Source organism: Xenopus tropicalis, chromosome 9 (assembly GCF_000004195.4).
Source record: "Xenopus tropicalis strain Nigerian chromosome 9, UCB_Xtro_10.0, whole genome shotgun sequence".
NCBI lineage: Eukaryota > Metazoa > Chordata > Amphibia > Anura > Pipidae > Xenopus > Xenopus tropicalis.
Genome location: NC_030685.2, coordinates 1,119,773 through 1,138,284, shown reverse-complemented (window position 1 = coordinate 1,138,284; position 18,512 = coordinate 1,119,773). Strand labels below are relative to the sequence as shown.

The window sequence follows — 18,512 nt, the reverse complement described above, 5'->3', positions numbered from 1 at the left end:
GGGAGAAGAGGGGGATCCACAGTGTCAGAAGCAGCAGAGAGATCGAGAAGTATTAGTAGTGAGTAGTGTTTTTTGGCTTTAGCCGAAAGGAGGTCATTTGTTAGTCGGGTTAGAGCAGTTTCTGTGGAGTGTTGTTGTCTAAAACCAGATTGTAGGGGATCCAGGAGGTTATTGTCAGAGAGGAATAGCGCCAGTCGGTTGTATACTAGGCGCTCAAGCAGTTTGGAGATGAATGGGAGCAGAGAGATAGGTCGGAGGTTAGTAGGATTGGAAGGATCTAGGGAGGGTTTTTTCAGAATAGGGGTTACCAGTGCATGTTTCAGTTGGGAGGGAAAGATTCCAGTAGAGAGCGAGAGATTGAATAGATGAGTTAAGGATTTGATAAGACAGGGGTTGGCATTGTAGGAATGGGATCAAGCAGGCAGGTAGTAAGGTGGGAGGAAGACAGCAGTTTTGAGACTTCCACTTCAGTCACTGGGGAGAAGGAGCCAAGAAGAGACTGGGGAGCATGTAGGGAGGGAGGGGAATGGTTATGGGGATTTAGTTGTGCAATGTCACTTCGGATGGTGTCAATTTTATTTTTAAAGTGCTCAGCAATAGCTTGAGCAGTGACTGAAGCACACGGGGGGGGAGGAGGGGACAGCAGAGAGTTAAAGGGAGAGAAGAGTTGTGCAGGTTTTTTAGAGAGGGAGTTAATAAGTGCAGTGAAGTAGGTTTGTTTAGCTTGGCAGAGGGTGGTGTTGTAGGAGAGCAGAGCAGATTTGTAGCTGCAGAAATCTGACTCTGACCTTGATTTGCGCCAGCGGCGCTCAAGTGCACGTGACTGTTTTTGGAGGGATTTGGTATGAGCAGGGTGCCAGGGTGGGTATGAGCAGGGTGCCAGGGTGGGTATGAGCAGTGTGCCAGGGTGGGTATGAGCAGGGTGCCAGGGTGGGTATGAGCAGGGTGCCAGGGTGGGTATGAGCAGTGTGCCAGGGTGGGTATGAGCAGGGTGCCAGGGTGGGTATGAGCAGGGTGCCAGGGTCGGTATGAGCAGTGTGCCAGGGTGGGTATGAGCAGTGTGCCAGGGTGGGTATGAGCAGGGTGCCAGGGTGGGTATGAGCAGGGTGCCAGGGTGGGTATGAGCAGTGTGCCAGGGTTGGAGTGGTTTGGGCCTCACACGTTTAGTCTTGGCAGGAGCAAGCTCATTGAGGGCAGGGGCGAGTGTGCTGTAGTAGACAGAGGTAGCCTGATTAGGACAATTAGGATGTTAGAATGAAGAGAGTCATAGGTAGAAGAGAGGTGTGACGTGTTTAGGGATTGCAGGTCTCGGTATGTGTATGTTTGGGGGGCAGCAGGGGGTGTAGGGGGAGTTAGCGAGAGGTGAAATGTGAGCAGATTGTGATCAGAGAGGGGGAAAGGGGAGTTAGTGAAGTTGGAGGTAGAACAACATTTTGTAAATATAAGATCCAGGGAGTTTCCATTAGAGTGAGAGGGGGAGTCAGAACACAGAGATACCCCAAAGGGGGGTGTTAGTGAGAGGAGTTTAGAGACAGCCGGGGCATTAGGGTTGTTAACAGGTATGTTACAGTCACCTAGTACAATGGATGGGGAGTCAGAGGAAAGTAAGTAAGGAAGCCAGGCAGAAAAGTTGTCAAAGAATTGTGAGGTCGGTCCAGGAGGTCGGTATATGGGCGCAATGTGAAGTGAAACAGGGGAGAAGAGCTTAATAGAGTGACCCTCAAATGAAGAAAATGAAAGAGAAGGAGGAGGTGGAAGGACTTTAAATGAATAGGGGGGAGAGAAGGAGCCCTACCCCACCCCCTGCCCTGTTTCCAGGCCTGGGAGTGTGAGTAAGGTGTAGCCCCCCATAGGGCAGGGCAGCAGGTGAGGCAGTGTCAGTAGGGGAAAGCCAGGTCTCAGTTATTGCAAATAAGTTAAGCGATTTAGCGATGAAAAGGTCATGGATGGAGGTGAGTTTGTTGCAGACGGAGCGGGAATTCCAGAGGCACAGGGAATGTGAATAGAGGCTTTGGGTATAGGGGTAAGGGTCCTGTACTTTATAGGGGTACAGGGTGGGTTTGGGTATAGGGGTAAGGGTCCTGTACTTCAGAGGGGTACAGGGTGGGTTTGGGTTATAGTGGTAAGGGTCCTGTACTTCAGAGGGGTAGTACCAAGGGGGTGGGTTTGGGTATAGTGGTAAGGGTCCTGTACTTCAGAGGGGTACAGGGTGGGTTGGGTATAGTGGTAAGGGTCCTGTACTTCAGAGGGGTACAGGGTGGGTTTGGGTATAGGGGTAAGGGTCCTGTACTTCAGAGGGGTACAGGGTGGGTTTGGGTATAGGGGTAAGGGTCCTGTACTTCAGAGGGGTACAGGGTGGGTTTGGGTATAGGGGTAAGGGTCCTGTACTTCAGAGGGGTACAGGGTGGGTTTGGGTATAGGGGTAAGGGTCCTGTACTTCAGAGGGGTACAGGGTGGGTTTGGGTATAGGGGTAAGGGTCCTGTACTTCAGAGGGTACAGGGTGGGTTTGGGTATAGGGGTGAGGGTCCTGTACTTCAGAGGGGTACAGGGTGGGTTTGGGTATAGGGTGAGGGTCCTGTACTCAGAGGGGTACAGGGTGGGTTTGGGTATAGGGGTAAGGGTCCTGTACTTCAGAGGGGTACAGGGTGGGTTTGGGTATAGGGGTGAGGGTCCTGTACTTCAGAGGGTACAGGGTGGGTTTGGGTATAGGGGTAAGGTCCTGTACTTCAGAGGGGTACAGGGTGGGTTGGGTATAGGGTAAGGGTCCTGTACTTCAGAGGGGTACAGGGTGGGTTTGGGTAAGGGGGTGAGGGTCCTGTACTTCAGAGGGGTACAGGGTGGGTTTGGTATAGGGGTAAGGGTCCTGTACTTCAGAGGGTACAGGGTGGGTTTGGGGTATAGGGTGAGGGTCCTGTACTTCAGAGGGGTACAGGGTGGGTTTGGGTATAGGGGTAAGGGTCCCTGTACTTCAGAGGGGTACAGGGTGGGTTTGGGTATAGGGGGTAAGGTCCTGTACTTCAGAGGGGTATAGGGGTAAGGGTCCTGTACTTCAGAGGGGTACAGGGTGGGTTTGGGGTATAGGGGTAGGGTCCTGTACTTCAGAGGGTACAGGGTGGTTTGGGTATAGGGGTAAGGGTCCTGTACTTCAGAGGGGTACAGGGTGGGTTTGGGTATAGGGGTAGGGTCCTTACTTCAGAGGGGTACAGGGTGGGTTTGGGTAAGGGTAAGGGTCCTGTACTTCAGAGGGGTACAGGGTGGGTTTTGTGGTATAGGGTTAAGGGTCCTGTACTTCAGAGGGGTACAGGGTGGGTTTGGGTATAGGGGTAAGGGTCCTGTACTTCAGAGGGGTACAGGGTGGGTTTGGTATAGGGTGAGGTCCTGTACTTCAGAGGGTACAGGTGGGTTTGGGTATAGGGGTAAGGGTCTGTACTTCAGAGGGTACAGGGTGGTTTGGTATAGGGGTAAGGGTCCTGTACTTCAGAGGGGTACAGGGTGGGTTTGGGTATAGGGGTAAGGGTCTGTACTTCAGAGGGGTACAGGGGTGGGTTTGGGTATAGGGGTAAGGGTCCTGTACTTCAGAGGGGTACAGGGTGGGTTGGGTATAGGGGTTAAGGGTCCTGTACTTCAGAGGGGTACAGGGTGGGTTTGGTATAGGGGGTAAGGTCCTGTACTTCAGAGGGGTACAGGGTGGGTTTGGGTATAGGGTGAGGGTCCTGTACTTCAGAGGGGTACAGGGTGGGTTTGGGTATAGGGGTAAGGGTCCTGTATTCAGAGGGTACAGGGTGGGTTGGTATAGGGGTAAGGGTCCTGTACTTCAGAGGGGTACAGGGTGGGTTTTGGGGTTATAGGGTAAGGGTCCTGTACTCAGAGGGTACAGGGTGGGTTTGGGTTATAGGGGTAAGGGTCCTGTACTTCAGAGGGGTACAGGGTGGGTTTGGGTTATAGGGGTAAGGGTCCTGTACTTCAGAGGGGTACAGGTGGGTTTGGGTATAGGGGTAAGGGTCCTGTACTTCAGAGGGGGTTATACAAGGACAGGGCAGGGTGGGTTTTGGTATAGGGGTAGGGTCCTGTACTTCAGAGGGTACAGGTGGGTTTGGGTATTAGGGTAAGGTCTGTAATTCAGAGGGTACAGGGTGGGTTTGGGTTTAAGGGTAAGGGTTCCTGTACTTCCAGATTGTGAGGTCCTGTATTCAGAGGGTAGGGTGGTTTGGGTATAAGGGGTAGCATGGGTGGGTTTTGGGTATAGGGGTAAAGGGTCCTGTATTCAGAGGGTACAGGTGGGTTGGTATAGGGTAAGGGCCTGTACTTCTAAGGGGTACAGGGGGTTTGGTATATGGGGTAAGGTCCTGTACTTCAACGAGGGTACAGGGTGGGTTGGGTTAGGGGTAAGGGTCTGTACTCAGAGGGGTACAGGGTGGGTGGGTATAGGGTGTGAGGGTCCTGTAATACTTCAGGAGGGGTACAGGGTGGTTTGGTATATGGTTATCAGGGTGGTTTTGGTATAGGGTAAGGCTGTACTTCTAGGGTACAGGTGGTTTGGGTATAGGGTAGGGTCCTGTACATTCAGAGGGACAGGGGTGGGTTGGGGTATAGGGTAAGGTCCTACTTCAGAGGGGTTACCAGGGGGGTTTGTGTTAGGGGTAAGGGTCCTGTTTACTTCAGAGGGGTAAGGTGGGTTTGGGGTATAGGGTAAGGGGTCTGTAATTCAGAGGGGACATGGTGGGTTTGGGATATAGGGGTAAGGGTCTGTACTTCAGAGGGGTAAAGGGTGGGTTTTGGGTATATGGGTAAGGGTCCTGTACTTCAGAGGGGTTCAGGGTGGGTTTGGGTAATAAGGGGTAAGGGTCTGTACTTCAGAGGGTACAGGGTGGGTTTGGGTATAGGGTAGGTCTGTACTTCAAGAGGGTACAGGGTGGGTTGGTATAGGGGTAAGGGCGTACTTCAGAGGGTATACAGTGGGTTTGGGTTATAGGGTAGGGTCCTTATTCAGAGGTGGTACAGGGGGGTTTGGTCTAGGGGTAAGGTCTGTAATTCAGAGGGTACGGGTGGGTTTGGGTATAGGGTAGAGTCCCTGTATTCAGGGGTATGCAGGGGTGGGTTGGGTATACGGGGTTAAGGGTCTTGTATTCAGAGGGGTACAGGTGGGTGGTATAGGGGTAAGGGTTCCTGTACTTTCAAGGGGGTTAGTGCAGGGTGGGGTTTGGGGAATTAGGGGTAGGGTCCCTGTACTTCAGGAGGTGGTACAGGGTGGGTTTTGGGTTAGAGGGGTATAGAAGGGTAAGGGGGTTTTTTGGGTGTTATGGGTACAGGGGTGGGTTTGGGTTATGGGGTTTAAGGTCTTGTACTTCCTAGGAGGGTACAGGGTGGGTTTTGGGTATGGGGTATAGGGGTCTGTACTTCAGCAGCGGGTAACCAGGGTGGTTTGGTATAGGGGTAAGGGTCCGTACACTTTCAGAGGTGTAACAGGGTGGTTTGGGTTAATAGGGGTAAGGGTCGCTGTTAACTTCTAGAAGGGGTAAGGGTGGGTTTTGGGTGATAGGGTGTACGGCAGTTCAACCTGTCTTTCGAAGGGTCAGGGGGGTTTGGGTTTTAGGGGTAAGGGTCTGTACTTTCAGAGGGTACAGGGTGGGTTTTGGGTATAGGGGTGAGGGTCTGTACTCAGAGGTACAGGGTGGGTTTGGGTATGGGAAGGGTCTGTCCTTCAGAGGGGTACGAGGTGGGTTTGGTATGAGGGGTAGTATAGGGTCCTGTACTTCAGAGGGTACAGGGTGGGTTTGGGTATAGGGTAAGGTCGTACTTCAGAGGGGTAAAGGGTGGGTTGGGTATGGGGTGGGTCTGTACTTGCAGAGGGTAAGGGTGGGTTTGGGTATAGGGGTACAGGTGGTTTGGGTATAGGGGTAAGAGTGTCCTTGTACTTCAAGAGGGGTAACAGGGTGGGTTTGGGTATAGGTATAGGGTCCCTGTAACTTCAGATGGGTACAGGGATGGGTTTTGGGTATATTGGGTAAGGTCTCTCCTTTCAAGAGGGTACAGGTGGGTTTGGGTATAGGGGGGGGGGTAATGGGTCCTGTTACTGTCAGAGGGGTGACAAGGTGGGTTGGTAAGGGGTTAAGGGTCCTGTATTCAAAAGAGGGGGGTAAGGTGTTTTTGGGTATAGGGGTATAGGGTCCGTACTTCAGAGGGTAAGGTGGTTAGGGTTATAGGGTAAGGGGGTCCGTACTTCAGAGGGGTACAGGTGGGTTTTGGGTATAGGGGTAGGGTCTGTAACGTTCAAGTAGGGTAGCAGGGTGGGGGTTTTGGGTATAGGGGGTAGGGTCGTACTTCAGAGGGTACAGGGTGGGTTTGGGTATAGGGGTAGAGGGTCTTGTTCTTCAGAGGGGTACAGGGTGGGTTTGGGATAGGGGTAAGGTCTGTACTTCAGAGGGGTACAGGGTGGGTTGGGTATAGGGGTAAGGGTCTGTACTCAGAGGGGTACAGGGTGGTTGGGAAACGTGTCCCTAACAGAACAGGGATGGGGTAAGGGCCAGGGTTGGGGGAAATGTCACCGGCAGCGAGTAACAGGAAGGAGAGGAATGCAAGATGAGAGCGGGATTTGTATTTTTTTGTTTTATGTGAGGAGAAAGAGTTAACTGGGTTTACGGAGCAGAGCAATTTAAAAACCTCATGTGCTGAGAGGGAAGGAGAGGAGAGAGGCAGTGATGGTTATACCTTTCTGACAGGATGGAGGGAGCGGCTGGAGATGTTTTAGGAAGCATGAAAGTGCAAAGAGGAGGAGGGCAGGATAAACATTTTGGGGTAGGAAATAATAAACTACCATGAATAAGCAAAGTTGTTTTCTTGAGATTCCACGTTGTTCAGTGTTGATTGGAGTTAGTTTGCTCAACCTCGCTATATGCGAAAGTAAGTGCATGTTGTTCCAAAGATGCAGATTGAGACATTTGAAAATCCATAGGAGCACCACAAGCTATAATTATCAACAAATTGATTAAGGTGTGCTACACAATGGACAAACCAGCTAGAATTATTTTACATGTAACTCCACTTATGTGGTCTATTTGATTAAGTGTCCCTGTGGCCTTGCATATGTGGGGGAGACAACTCAGAAGGTCAAGGATAGGATTAAACAGCATAAGTTTAATATACGTTGCAATTTACAGCATCTTCCTATACCAGCACACTTTCATGAGATGAAGCACTCTATTTCACAACTTAGATATCAGGTTATTGATGCTGTTGGTCCTCTCAGGAGGGGAGGTAATAGACAGTGGATGCTGAAGAAATTAGAAATGCGCTGGATAAATATATTGGGTACTTTGTCACCAGGTGGTCTTAACAGGGAATATACCCCTATGTTATTTATATAAGTAAGTGATTACAAGTGCTTGTTTTTAACAAATACTGTGTTTTAACAAATATTGTTTTTGGTTTTTATCTAAAAATTTGTTTATTACTGTTTTTGTTATAGGACAGTAAGATTCAGAGATGGGGAAGCTCCAGATTCCTAACAATTCAGGGGTGATTTGTCCCCTGAGTTTGGCATCGGAGCCAAAAAGAAAAAGAAATAAGGAAAAAGCAATTATTTTTAATGAAATACATTAAAGTATATTATGGATATATTACTATGGTATACACATGTGCTGTTTTATATGTTTTTTTACAATATGAAAACTTGATATGTGCAATTTATATATTGAAAATTTGTATATTGAACACTATGGGTTAAATGGAGGGCTGGAGTGATGGTCCCTCCCTTTCCTGTGGGTATATAACACTTGATTGTATTTGTATGACTAGGCTTGATAAAGGGCTGGTTTAAGCCCGAAACGTTGCTGTGTGCACTTGAGTAAAGTCACTTTTTTCTACAACATTTCCAGAGTGCTGCTGTTTTTTCATTTTATCCTGGATATTGTTTTACCCTGGCTGAGGGTTCAGCTTGCACCTGGGGCTACAACTAGCTGGTTTAGCTTTCCATTCAGCACTGCCTAGATGTCACTGCACCTCTCACTTTCCCCCTCCCTCCTCATTATCTAATTGTGTAACCAGGGCATGGGCATCTGCTCCCCATTCTGGCACATAAACAAGATTTTGGCATGATACAAAGCTTTCCTTCATAACAGTGTATACAAAATGGTGCCTGCCTGCTTGCTTTAATTGAGTAATTCCAAGACGGAAGGAACCAAGGTTTATATTATTTATATAGAGTAAGTAAAGTTTATTTTGCTCAACTAACAATATAGAAAATAATTTGGACTTGTTTCTTAGGGTGACAGGTCCGCTTTAACAAGATGCCTGTCCCTTACCTTTGCTCAGGGCTTGGTCATTAAGCTGATTAACTGAGATCTTACCAACCTTTTAATCTAGTGATTTCCATGTTCCTAAGATCTAAATCATTGTTCCTGAGCCCCTATCTGATTCCTTGTTCCTGAGACCCTATCTGATTCCTTGTTCCTGAGACCCTATCTGATTCCTTGTTCCTGAGACCCTATCTGATTCCTTGTTCCTGAGACCCTATCTGATTCCTTGTTCCTGAGACCCTATCTGATTCCTTGTTCCTGAGACCCTATCTGATTCCTTGTTCCTGAGACCCTATCTGATTCCTTGTTCCTGAGACCTATCTGATTCTTTGTTCCTGAGACCCTATCTGATTCCTTGTTCCTGAGACCCTATCTGATTCCTTGTTCCTGAGACCCTATCTGATTCCTTGTTCCTGAGACCCTATCTGATTCCTTGTTCCTGAGACCCTATCTGATTCCTTGTTCCTGAGACCCTATCTGATTCCTTCTTCCTGAGACCCTATCTGATTCCTTGTTCCTGAGACCCTATCTGATTCCTTGTTCCTGAGACCCTATCTGATTCCTTGTTCCTGAGGCCCTATCTGATTCCTTGTTCCTGAGGCCCTATCTGATTCCTTGTTCTTGAGACCCTATCTGATTCCTTGTTCCTGAGGCCCTATCTGATTCCTTGTTCTTGAGACCCTATCTGATTCTTTGTTCCTGAGACCCTATCTGATTCCTTCTTCCTGAGACCCTATCTGATTCCTTCTTCCTGAGACCCTATCTGATTCCTTCTTCCTGAGACCCTATCTGATTCCTTCTTCCTGAGACCCTATCTGATTCCTGGGAACCCTTATCTGATTCTTTGTTCCTGAGACCCTATCTGATTCCTTGTTCCTGAGACCCTATCTGATTCCTTGTTCCTGAGACCCTATCTGATTCCTTGTTCCTGAGACCCTATCTGATTCCTTGTTCCTGAGACCCTATTGTGATTCCTTGTTCCTGAGACCCTATCTGATTCCTTGTTCCTGAGACCCCTATCCGATTCCTTGTTCCTGAGACCCTGATCCGATTCCTTGTTCCTGAGACCCTATCCGATTCCTTGTTCCTGAGACCCTATCGGATTCCTTGTTCCTGAGACCCTATCTGATTCCTTGTTCCTGAGACCCTATCTGATTCCTTGTTCCTGAGACCCTATCTGATTCCTTGTTCCTGAGACCCTATCTGATTCCTTGTTCCTGAGACCCTATCTGATTCCTTGTTCCTGAGACCCTATCTGGTTCCTTGTTCCTGAGACCCTATCTGATTCCTTTTTCCTGAGAGCCTATCTGATTCCTTGTTCCACAGACCCTATCTGATTCCTTGTTCCATACACCCTATCTGATTCCTTGTTCCATAGACCCTATCTGATTCCTTCTTCCTGAGACCTTATCTGATTCCTTGTTCCTGAGACCCTATCTGATTCCTTGTTCCTGAGACCCTATCTGATTCCTTGTTCCTGAGACCCTATCTGATTCCTTGTTCCTGAGACCCTATCTGATTCCTTGTTCCTGAGACCCTATCTGATTCCTTGTTCCTGAGGCCCTATCTGATTCTTTGTTCCCGAGACCCTATCTGATTCCTTCTTCCCGAGACCCTATCTGATTCCTTGTTCCTGAGACCCTATCCAGGGCCCACTTGTACCTTATACCCATAGATTATTCTTATATACTATACATTATGCTCCTTACCCAGGGGAGAGACAGGAGTAGGGTGGGTACAAGAGAGGAGGAGGAGTTGGGTTTCAGTGTGGAACAGAGAGATGGAGCAGGAGATATAACTATATGGAGACATTAAGGCATTAGCATACTGGGGTACCTCATGTATATTATTTGTCCCCCTGTACCTGCAGGTTCAGTTCTGGAGGTGACTGCTCCGTCCCCCCACGTTGCCCAGAAAGGATCCGACACCCTGATTCCCTGCACATTCCGTATTGATCCATTCCCTGCGGATCCCAAACTCTTGGCCATATACTGGGATTTCAATGGAAGGAGAATCCTGATGTATGACAATGTAGTGAGCACAACGGTTCCCCGATTCTCCTTGGACCCCAATTCAGCGCCACGGGGAGAGGCCTCTCTGTCTGTCTCTAATGCTCAGATATCTGATGGGGGGGCCTACTCCTGCTCCATCACTTACGGCACCGAGTGGCAACAGAAGGAAATCATAGTGGAAATTCAAGGTGCAAATCAAATGTTTTTTAATTTATTATTTTGTGAGTTTCTCTTTCATTTCATCCTGGGTGGGGCAATGTGATGTATGACTGGTGGTTGCTATCCATAGACCATGACATTTTGATATTATCTGTTTCAGCCCCCCCACAGATCACAATCACTAATAGAGTCATTACTGAGAATAAGGAGAGCGCCCTGAGTGCCTCCATCATTGGCTTCTACCCCCAGGATCTTGATGTTACATGGCTGAGAGATGGGGCGATATTGTCTGGGGTTACTGTGAATAAGCCCCAGAGAGACCCAGATGGCACCCACAGTACAACCAGCACAGTGACCATTGTACCCACCGAGGGGAACAGGAACCAGAGCTTCTCTATCCGGGTCCAACATGAGTCTCTCTCTGTCCCATTACAGGAGAATTTCCAGCTTCTCTATGCAGGTAATGAGATACAATCAGTTTTTATTCCATTATAATTATTAGCGCTTCGGCTCTTCAGTGGTTTTCTGCCCAACAAGAAATAGTAATATAATAGTAATATAAAAGTATAATTAGCTATAACCGGTCTAACCAGATGGATAGTTGTGCCCAGCAATAAACAACTTTAAATTCTGTGTGTGAGGGTGTGACCCTAAAACGATAGGTCCCTGCACTCAATATCAATATATAAAGGACATTAAAGGTAAGAACCCGAGTTACTCGCCCCGATACGTCTCTACTGTTGCTCCAAAAAGGCTTATCACTGGCAACAACCCCCTCACTGCCCTCACTGTGAGGAACCCCCTACCCAACACCCCCCAGCAGGGCATTCCCCAACCCCCTCACTGCCCTCACCGTGAGGAACCCCCTACCCAACATCCCCCGGCAGGGCATTCTTCAAACCCCTCACTGCCCTCACTATGAGGAACCCCCTACCCAACATCCCCCAGCAGGGCATTCCCCAACCCCCTCACTGCCCTCACCGTGAGGAACCCCCTACCCAACATCCCCCGGCAGGGCATTCCCCAACCCCCTCACTGCCCTCACCGTGAGGAACCCCCTACCCAACATCCCCCGGCAGGGCATTCCCCAACCCCCTCACTGCCCTCACCGTGAGGAACCCCCTACCCAACATCCCCCGGCAGGGCATTCCCCAACCCCCTCACTGCCCTCACCGTGAGGAACCCCCTACCCAACATCCCCCGGCAGGGCATTCCCCAACCCCCTCACTGCCCTCACCGTGAGGAACCCCCTACCCAACATCCCCAGCAGGGCATTCCCCAACCCCCTCACTGCCCTCACCGTGAGGAACCCCCTACCCAAAATCCCCCGGCAGGGCATTCCCCAACCCCCCTCACTGCCCTCACCGTGAGGAACCCCCTACCAAACATCCCCCGGCAGGGCATTCCCCAACCCCCGGCAGAAGTTTAGGGGCGGCATGCCGCCCCGCCGCAAGAAAATTTTGTAATTTGGCTCCTATACGGAGCAGTCGGGACCTCTCCCCACTGCTCCGTATGGGAGTTTAAAGGAGGGTTTGCGCATGCGCAGAGGAGGACAGCCACAGGGGCGGCCTCGGGGCACCCCACGGAGAAATCAGGCCCTGCCCATACTCACTAATACTGCCCCCATACTCACTGTCACTGCCCCCCATACTCACTGTCACTGCCCCCATACTCACTATCACTCCCCCCCCATACTCACTGTTACTGCCCCCCATACTCACTGTTACTGCCCCCATACTCACTGTTACTGCCCCCATACTCACTGTTAATGCCCCCCATACTCACTGTTACTGCCCCCCATACTCACTGTCACAGCCCTCCCCATACTCACTGTTACTGCCCCTCCATACTCGCTGTTACTGCCCCCCCATACTCGCTGTTACTGCCCCCCATACTCACTGTTACTGCCCCCCCATACTCACTGTTACCGCCCCCCATACTCACTGTTACCGCCCCCCATACTCACTGTTACCGCCCCCCATACTCACTGTCACTGCCCCCCCATACTCACTGTCACTGCCCCCCCATACTCACTGTTACTGCCCCCATACTCACTGTTACTGCCCCCCATACTCACTGTCACTGCCCCCCCATACTCACTGTCACTGCCCCCCCATACTCACTGTTACTGCCCCCCCATACTCACTGTTTACTGCCCCATACTCACTGCTACTGCCCCCCATACTCACTGTTACTGCCCCCCATACTCACTGTCACTGCCCCCCCCATACTCACTGTTACTGCCCCCCCATACTCACTGTTACTGCCCCCCATACTCACTGTTACTGCCCCCCCATACTCACTGTTACTGCCCCCCCATACTCACTGTTACTGCCCCCCATACTCACTGTTACTGCCCCCCATACTCACTGTTACTGCCCCCCATACTCACTGTTACTGCCCCCATACTCACTGTTACTGCCCCCATACTCACTGCTACTGCCCCCCATACTCACTGCTACTGCCCCCATACTCACTGTTACTGCCCCCCATACTCACTGTCACTGCCCCCCATACTCACTGTTACTGGCCCCATACTCACTGTTACTGCCCCCCCATACTCACTGTTACTGCCCCCCCATACTCACTGTTACTGCCCCCCATACTCACTGTTACTGCCCCCCATACTCACTGTTACCGCCCCCCATACTCACTGTTACTGCCCCCCATACTCACTGTTACTGCCCCCCATACTCACTGTTACTGCCCCCATACTCACTGTTACTGCCCCCATACTCACTGCTACTGCCCCCCATACTCACTGCTACTGCCCCCCATACTCACTGTTACTGCCCCCCATACTCACTGTCACTGCCCCCCCATACTCACTGTTACTGGCCCCATACTCACTGTTACTGCCCCCCCATACTCACTGTTACTGCCCCCCATACTCACTGTTACTGCCCCCCATACTCACTGTTACTGCCCCCCATACTCACTGTTACTGCCCCCCCATACTCACTGTTACTTCCCCCCATACTCACTCTTACTGCCCCCCATACTCACTCTTACGGCCCCCCCCATACTCACTGTTACTGCCCCCCATACTCACTGTTACTGCCCCCCATACTCACTGTTACTGCCCCCATACTCACAGTCACTGCCCCCATACTCACTCTTATTGCCCCCCATACTCACTGTTACTGCCCCCATACTCAATCTTACTGCCCCCCCCATACTCACTGTTACTGCCCTCCCCATACTCACTGTTACTGCCCCCATACTCACTGTTACTGCCCCCCATACTCACAGTCACTGCCCCCCCATACTCACTGTTACTGCCCTCCATACTCAAGGTGAGGCCTTACCAGGGACCTATAAAGGGGCAAAATTATGTTTCATCCCTTGAGTCAATGCCCTGTTTATACAAGACAGCACTTTATTTGCTTTAGTAGCCACAGAATGACACTGCCTGGAATTAGACAACTTGTTATCTACAAAACCCCTAGATCCTTCTCCATTAAGGATACCCCCAACTCACATTTATATTATTTCTACCAAAGGGCAGAACTTTGCACTTATCAACATTGAACCTCATTTCCCAGTTTGCTGCCCAGTTTCCCAGTCAAATCGCTCTGCAAAGCGGCACATCCTGCATGGAACTTATAGTTTTGCCCAATTTAGTGTCATCAGCAAAAATAGAAACAGTACTGAGGGGTAGGGGAACCCCTCTATGCCCCCCTGTGCTGTCCAACTTCTGTGGTACCGAGGGCCGGAATTTTTCCGGCCTCCGTGGTGGAGGGCCGGTAATGGAAGCTAGTTTTGACCACTCCCCTTTTTAAAACCACACCCACTTGAAACCACACCCATGTTATCGCATGACCATACCCATATTAATGGTGGTAGTACAGCAAAAACCTGCCATACTCTGCCTGACCTACCCTGCCTGTGTGCGCCATACTCTGCCTTCCCTACCCTGCCTGTGTGTGCCATACTCTGCCTGCCCTACCCTGCCTGTGTGTGCCATACTCTGCCTGCCCTACCCTGCCTGTGTGTGCCATACTCTGCCTGCCCTACCCTGCCTGTGTGTGCCATACTCTGCCTTCCCTACCCTGCCTGTGTGTGCCATATTCTGCCTGCCCTACCCTGCCTGTGTGTGCCATACTCTGCCTGCGCTACCCTGCCTGTGTGTGCCATACTCTGCCTGTGCTACCCTGCCTGTGTGTGCCATACTCTGCCTGCGCTACCCTTCCTGTGTGTGCCATACTCTGCCTGCGCTACCCTGCCTGTGTGTGCCATACTCTGCCTGCCCTACCCTGCCTGTGTGTGCCATACTCTGCCTGCCCTACCCTGCCTGTGTGTGCCATATTCTGCCGGCCCTACCCTGCCTGTGTGTGCCATACTCTGCCTGCGCTACCCTGCCTGTGTGTGCCATACTCTGCCTGCACTACCCTGCCTGTGTGTGCCATACTCTGCCTGCCCTACCCTGCCTGTGTGTGCCATACTCTGCCTGCCCTACCCTGCCTGTGTGTGCCATACTCTGCCTGCCCTACCCTGCCTGTGTGTGCCATACTCTGCCTGCCCTACCCTGCCTGTGTGTGCCATACTCTGCCTGCCCTACCCTGCCTGGTGTGTGCCATATTCTGCCTGCCCTACCCTGCCTGTGTGTGCCATACTCTGCCTGCGCTACCCTGCCTGTGTGTGCCATATTCTGCCTGCGCTACCCTGCCTGTGTGTGCCATACTCTGCCTGCACTACCCTGCCTGTGTGTGCCATACTCTGCCTGCCCTACCCTGCCTGTGTGTGCCATACTCTGCCTGCCCTACCCTGCCTGTGTGTGCCATACTCTGCCTGCCCTACCCTGCCTGTGTGTGCCATACTCTGCCTGCCCTACCCTGCCTGTGTGTGCCATACTCTGCCTGCCCTACCCTGCCTGTGTGTGCCATACTCTGCCTGCCCTACCCTGCCTGTGTGTGTCAGCCAGACAGGTGGGGGACACACAGAGGGGGGTCGCGGGCCGCCAGTTGGACAGCACTGTTCTAGGCCAATATTCCTCAATTTGATCATTAACCTTCTGTGAGGTACTGTATCAAAGTCAATCACTAAGAATTAAACGAACCTAAATAGCTATAACTATAGTGAAACTGAGATAAATAATTTCTAGTGTGCACCTCAAAGGGAGAAACTCCTGTACCAGTTAAACAGTAGTGGTCCGCGTGTACAAACCCCAGACCAGTCGCCAGAGGTCACACAAATTTGAACAAAGTCAAGAAAAGCTCACCGGTGTCCCAGATTGGTCCGGGTGCTCGGGGCCCTGAACCCGCAGCTGAAGGGAAAATCCAAAATGTCACATGAAGAACACCAAGCGCTCCGGACTCCAAGGTTTTGCTTTAAAAACGATCCTTTATTGATTTATTAAAACGTTAAATGCCTAACGTGTTTCGTGCGCGTGCGCACTTAATCATAGGCTTAAACAATCTAATAGACAGAGGGTTTAAATAGCAAATGAGGATAGTGGCTGTAACCAAAGGATTGGTTAATTAATTAATTAACTCAGGGGCAGGGGAAACATACCCGCCTTTGTTTTAACCCTTGCCCTCCCCCAAAAAGCAACTCTAAGAAAGAAATGTAAAATGAAACAAACGTCAATGAAAACAACAAAGAGACTGAGGCAATAACATGACCAAAACCCCAAAAAGTAATGATGCGAAATAAATAATTGTAAATAACAAAGTCAAATACATCAATAGGTAAATAAATTATTAGTATAAAAACATAAATCAAATAATTGCTCATTATTAATAAATTGAAATTACATCTCAAGCGGTAAAGTCAAAATTTGTCACAGCGCACGGGCTCCATTGATACCGGTGATCACATCGATCGAGACAGAGAGGATGGTCAGCTTTTTGCCGATCAGGCGTTTCGGTCCAATTATCGCCTACAAGAGCGGAGGGGCAACCGGAGACCTATGTTTTAAATCTCTCTCAGTAAAGAGCACGCAGCTGTCACTATTGGCTTTTTCTCCTTCAAGAGATTTCAATGTACTTGAGACTCTGATTGACGTGAATCGGTTTGTCCGTAAGTTGACTTTGAAAAAGTATTTCTTGAATGTCCCCTCTGATGGTGAATCAGCACAAGTATCTCAGTTAATTGAGAGCAAGCTGTTGAAGCTTAAGGCTGAAACTAGGAACCAATATACTATGTCCAATTTAACGTTGAAGAGAGGGCAGCCTTAAAGGAACAGTAACACTAAAAAATGAAAGAGCTTTAAAGTAATAAATATATAATGCACTGTTGCCCTGCACTGGTAAAACTGGTCTGTTTGCTACAGTAACACTACTATAATTTATATAATAAGCTGCTATGTAGCCATGGGGGCAGCCATTCAAAGAAGAAAAGGCACAGGTTACATAGCAGATAACAGATAAGCTCTGTGGAATACAATAGTGTTTTATCTGTTATCTGCTATGTGCCTGTGCCTTTTCTCCTTTGAATGGCTGCCCCCATTGCTACATAGCAGCTTATTTATATAAATTATAGTAGACTTTCTGAAGTAAACACACAACTTTTACCAGTGCAGGGCAGCAGCACATTATATTTTAGTTACTTATATACACACTTTCATTTTTTGGTGTTACTGTTCCTTTAAAGCAGTTACAACAGGATGGCTCTTTGGTAGTTAAGAATGCTGACAAGGGGGGCATGGTCGTGGTATTAGATAGTGAGACCTATAGAAATGAGGCCATGCGTCAGCTTACCAATTCCTCTACCTATTCTGTTTTGGTGAGTGATCCCACAATTGAGTTTAAGAAGATTTTAGTTTCCCTTGTTTATGAGGCTTTTAAGTGTGGTTTGTTCACTGAGAAGATGAGGGATTATTTAATACCTTCTTCTCCTCAAATACCCCTATTCCACCATTTGCCTAAAGTCCATAAAGTTGAGCGTCCGCCACTTGGGAGGCCTATTGTGTCCTGTATAGGTTCTCTCAATGAAAGGTTATCTGAATATATTGATGTTTACTTACAGCCCTTAGTTAAGCGGTTAGTTTCTTTCGTTTTAGACACTAAGCAGGTGTTACAGCTTATGGATGGTTTGAGTTGGCAGGAGAATTTCTCCTGGGGTACTATTGATGTAACCTCATTGTACTCATGCATTCCTCATGATAAAGCATTGCAGGCAGTTTCCCATCACTTGGACAAGTATAGTGTTTATGATGCTGTCACTAAAAATTTCATTTTAGATTCTATTGGATATTTGATTTCGCACAATTTTTTTCTTTTCGATGGGGTTTTTTACCTCCAGAAGTGTGGGACGCCAATCTTTACAAGGGTTCGTGGGAGGAGTCCCATATTTATGGGGGTAATCCTATGCACTTATCCAACATAGGGCCCGATTCACTAAAGTGCGGTAAAATTTATCGCACGCTTTTTTGCGTTAAATAAGTCACGATAATTAGCGCGCGATTCACCATAGTATTATCGCGTGCGATAAGTCGCCATTTTCCCATGCGGTATTACATTTGTACCTTTAGTTCAAATTACTTGCTAAATCTTTTACTGAACGTATACTGTAACAGCATTATAAAGTACAATAATTACCTTCCGCAATTTCAGCCACCAGTTCTGGGCTCCTGCACTTCAGGTCAGACCACAGCCGCCGGAGCTGGCGGGGGCCCACATCAAGGGCAAACCCGGCGAGTAAACTTTGTCTTAGCTCAGCCAGGATTGCCCTCTTCCTCTCGTGGACCCCTAAGTCCCCCGGCGGTGGCTGGTCATATCCTGCACGCAGGAGCACGCTGATAATATAGCGCCTCCCCCTGGTAGCAAGTCGGAAACCCCAGGCATGGTCCTCTCAGTTTGGTGGCTGCAGCCTCAATGACACAAAATGGCCCCAAGTCGCACATGTCACGAGATTACAAAATCGCCACAAAATGTCCGCAATTCGCGAGATTACAAAATCGCCACGAAAAAACATCGCCAACATATACATAGTAATGTATTTTGCACGACAAAATATTCACCGCTATAGTACTGTATATTATCTGACTAAATATGAATATTTAGTCGGATAATATACAGTACTATAGCGGTGAGTATTTAGTCG

The 18,512-nt window shown here is 49.3% G+C and overlaps 1 gene segment (V, D, J or C); it reads left to right on the top strand.

Moving 5' to 3' along the window:
- The window catches only part of LOC100488918, a 36,182-nt gene that overhangs the window by 11,888 nt on the left and 5,782 nt on the right, over positions 1-18,512 (top strand). The window contains 2 exon segments of the C gene segment in view: positions 10,166-10,495; positions 10,627-10,926. Of these exon segments, the coding sequence occupies positions 10,166-10,495; positions 10,627-10,926 (630 nt within the window).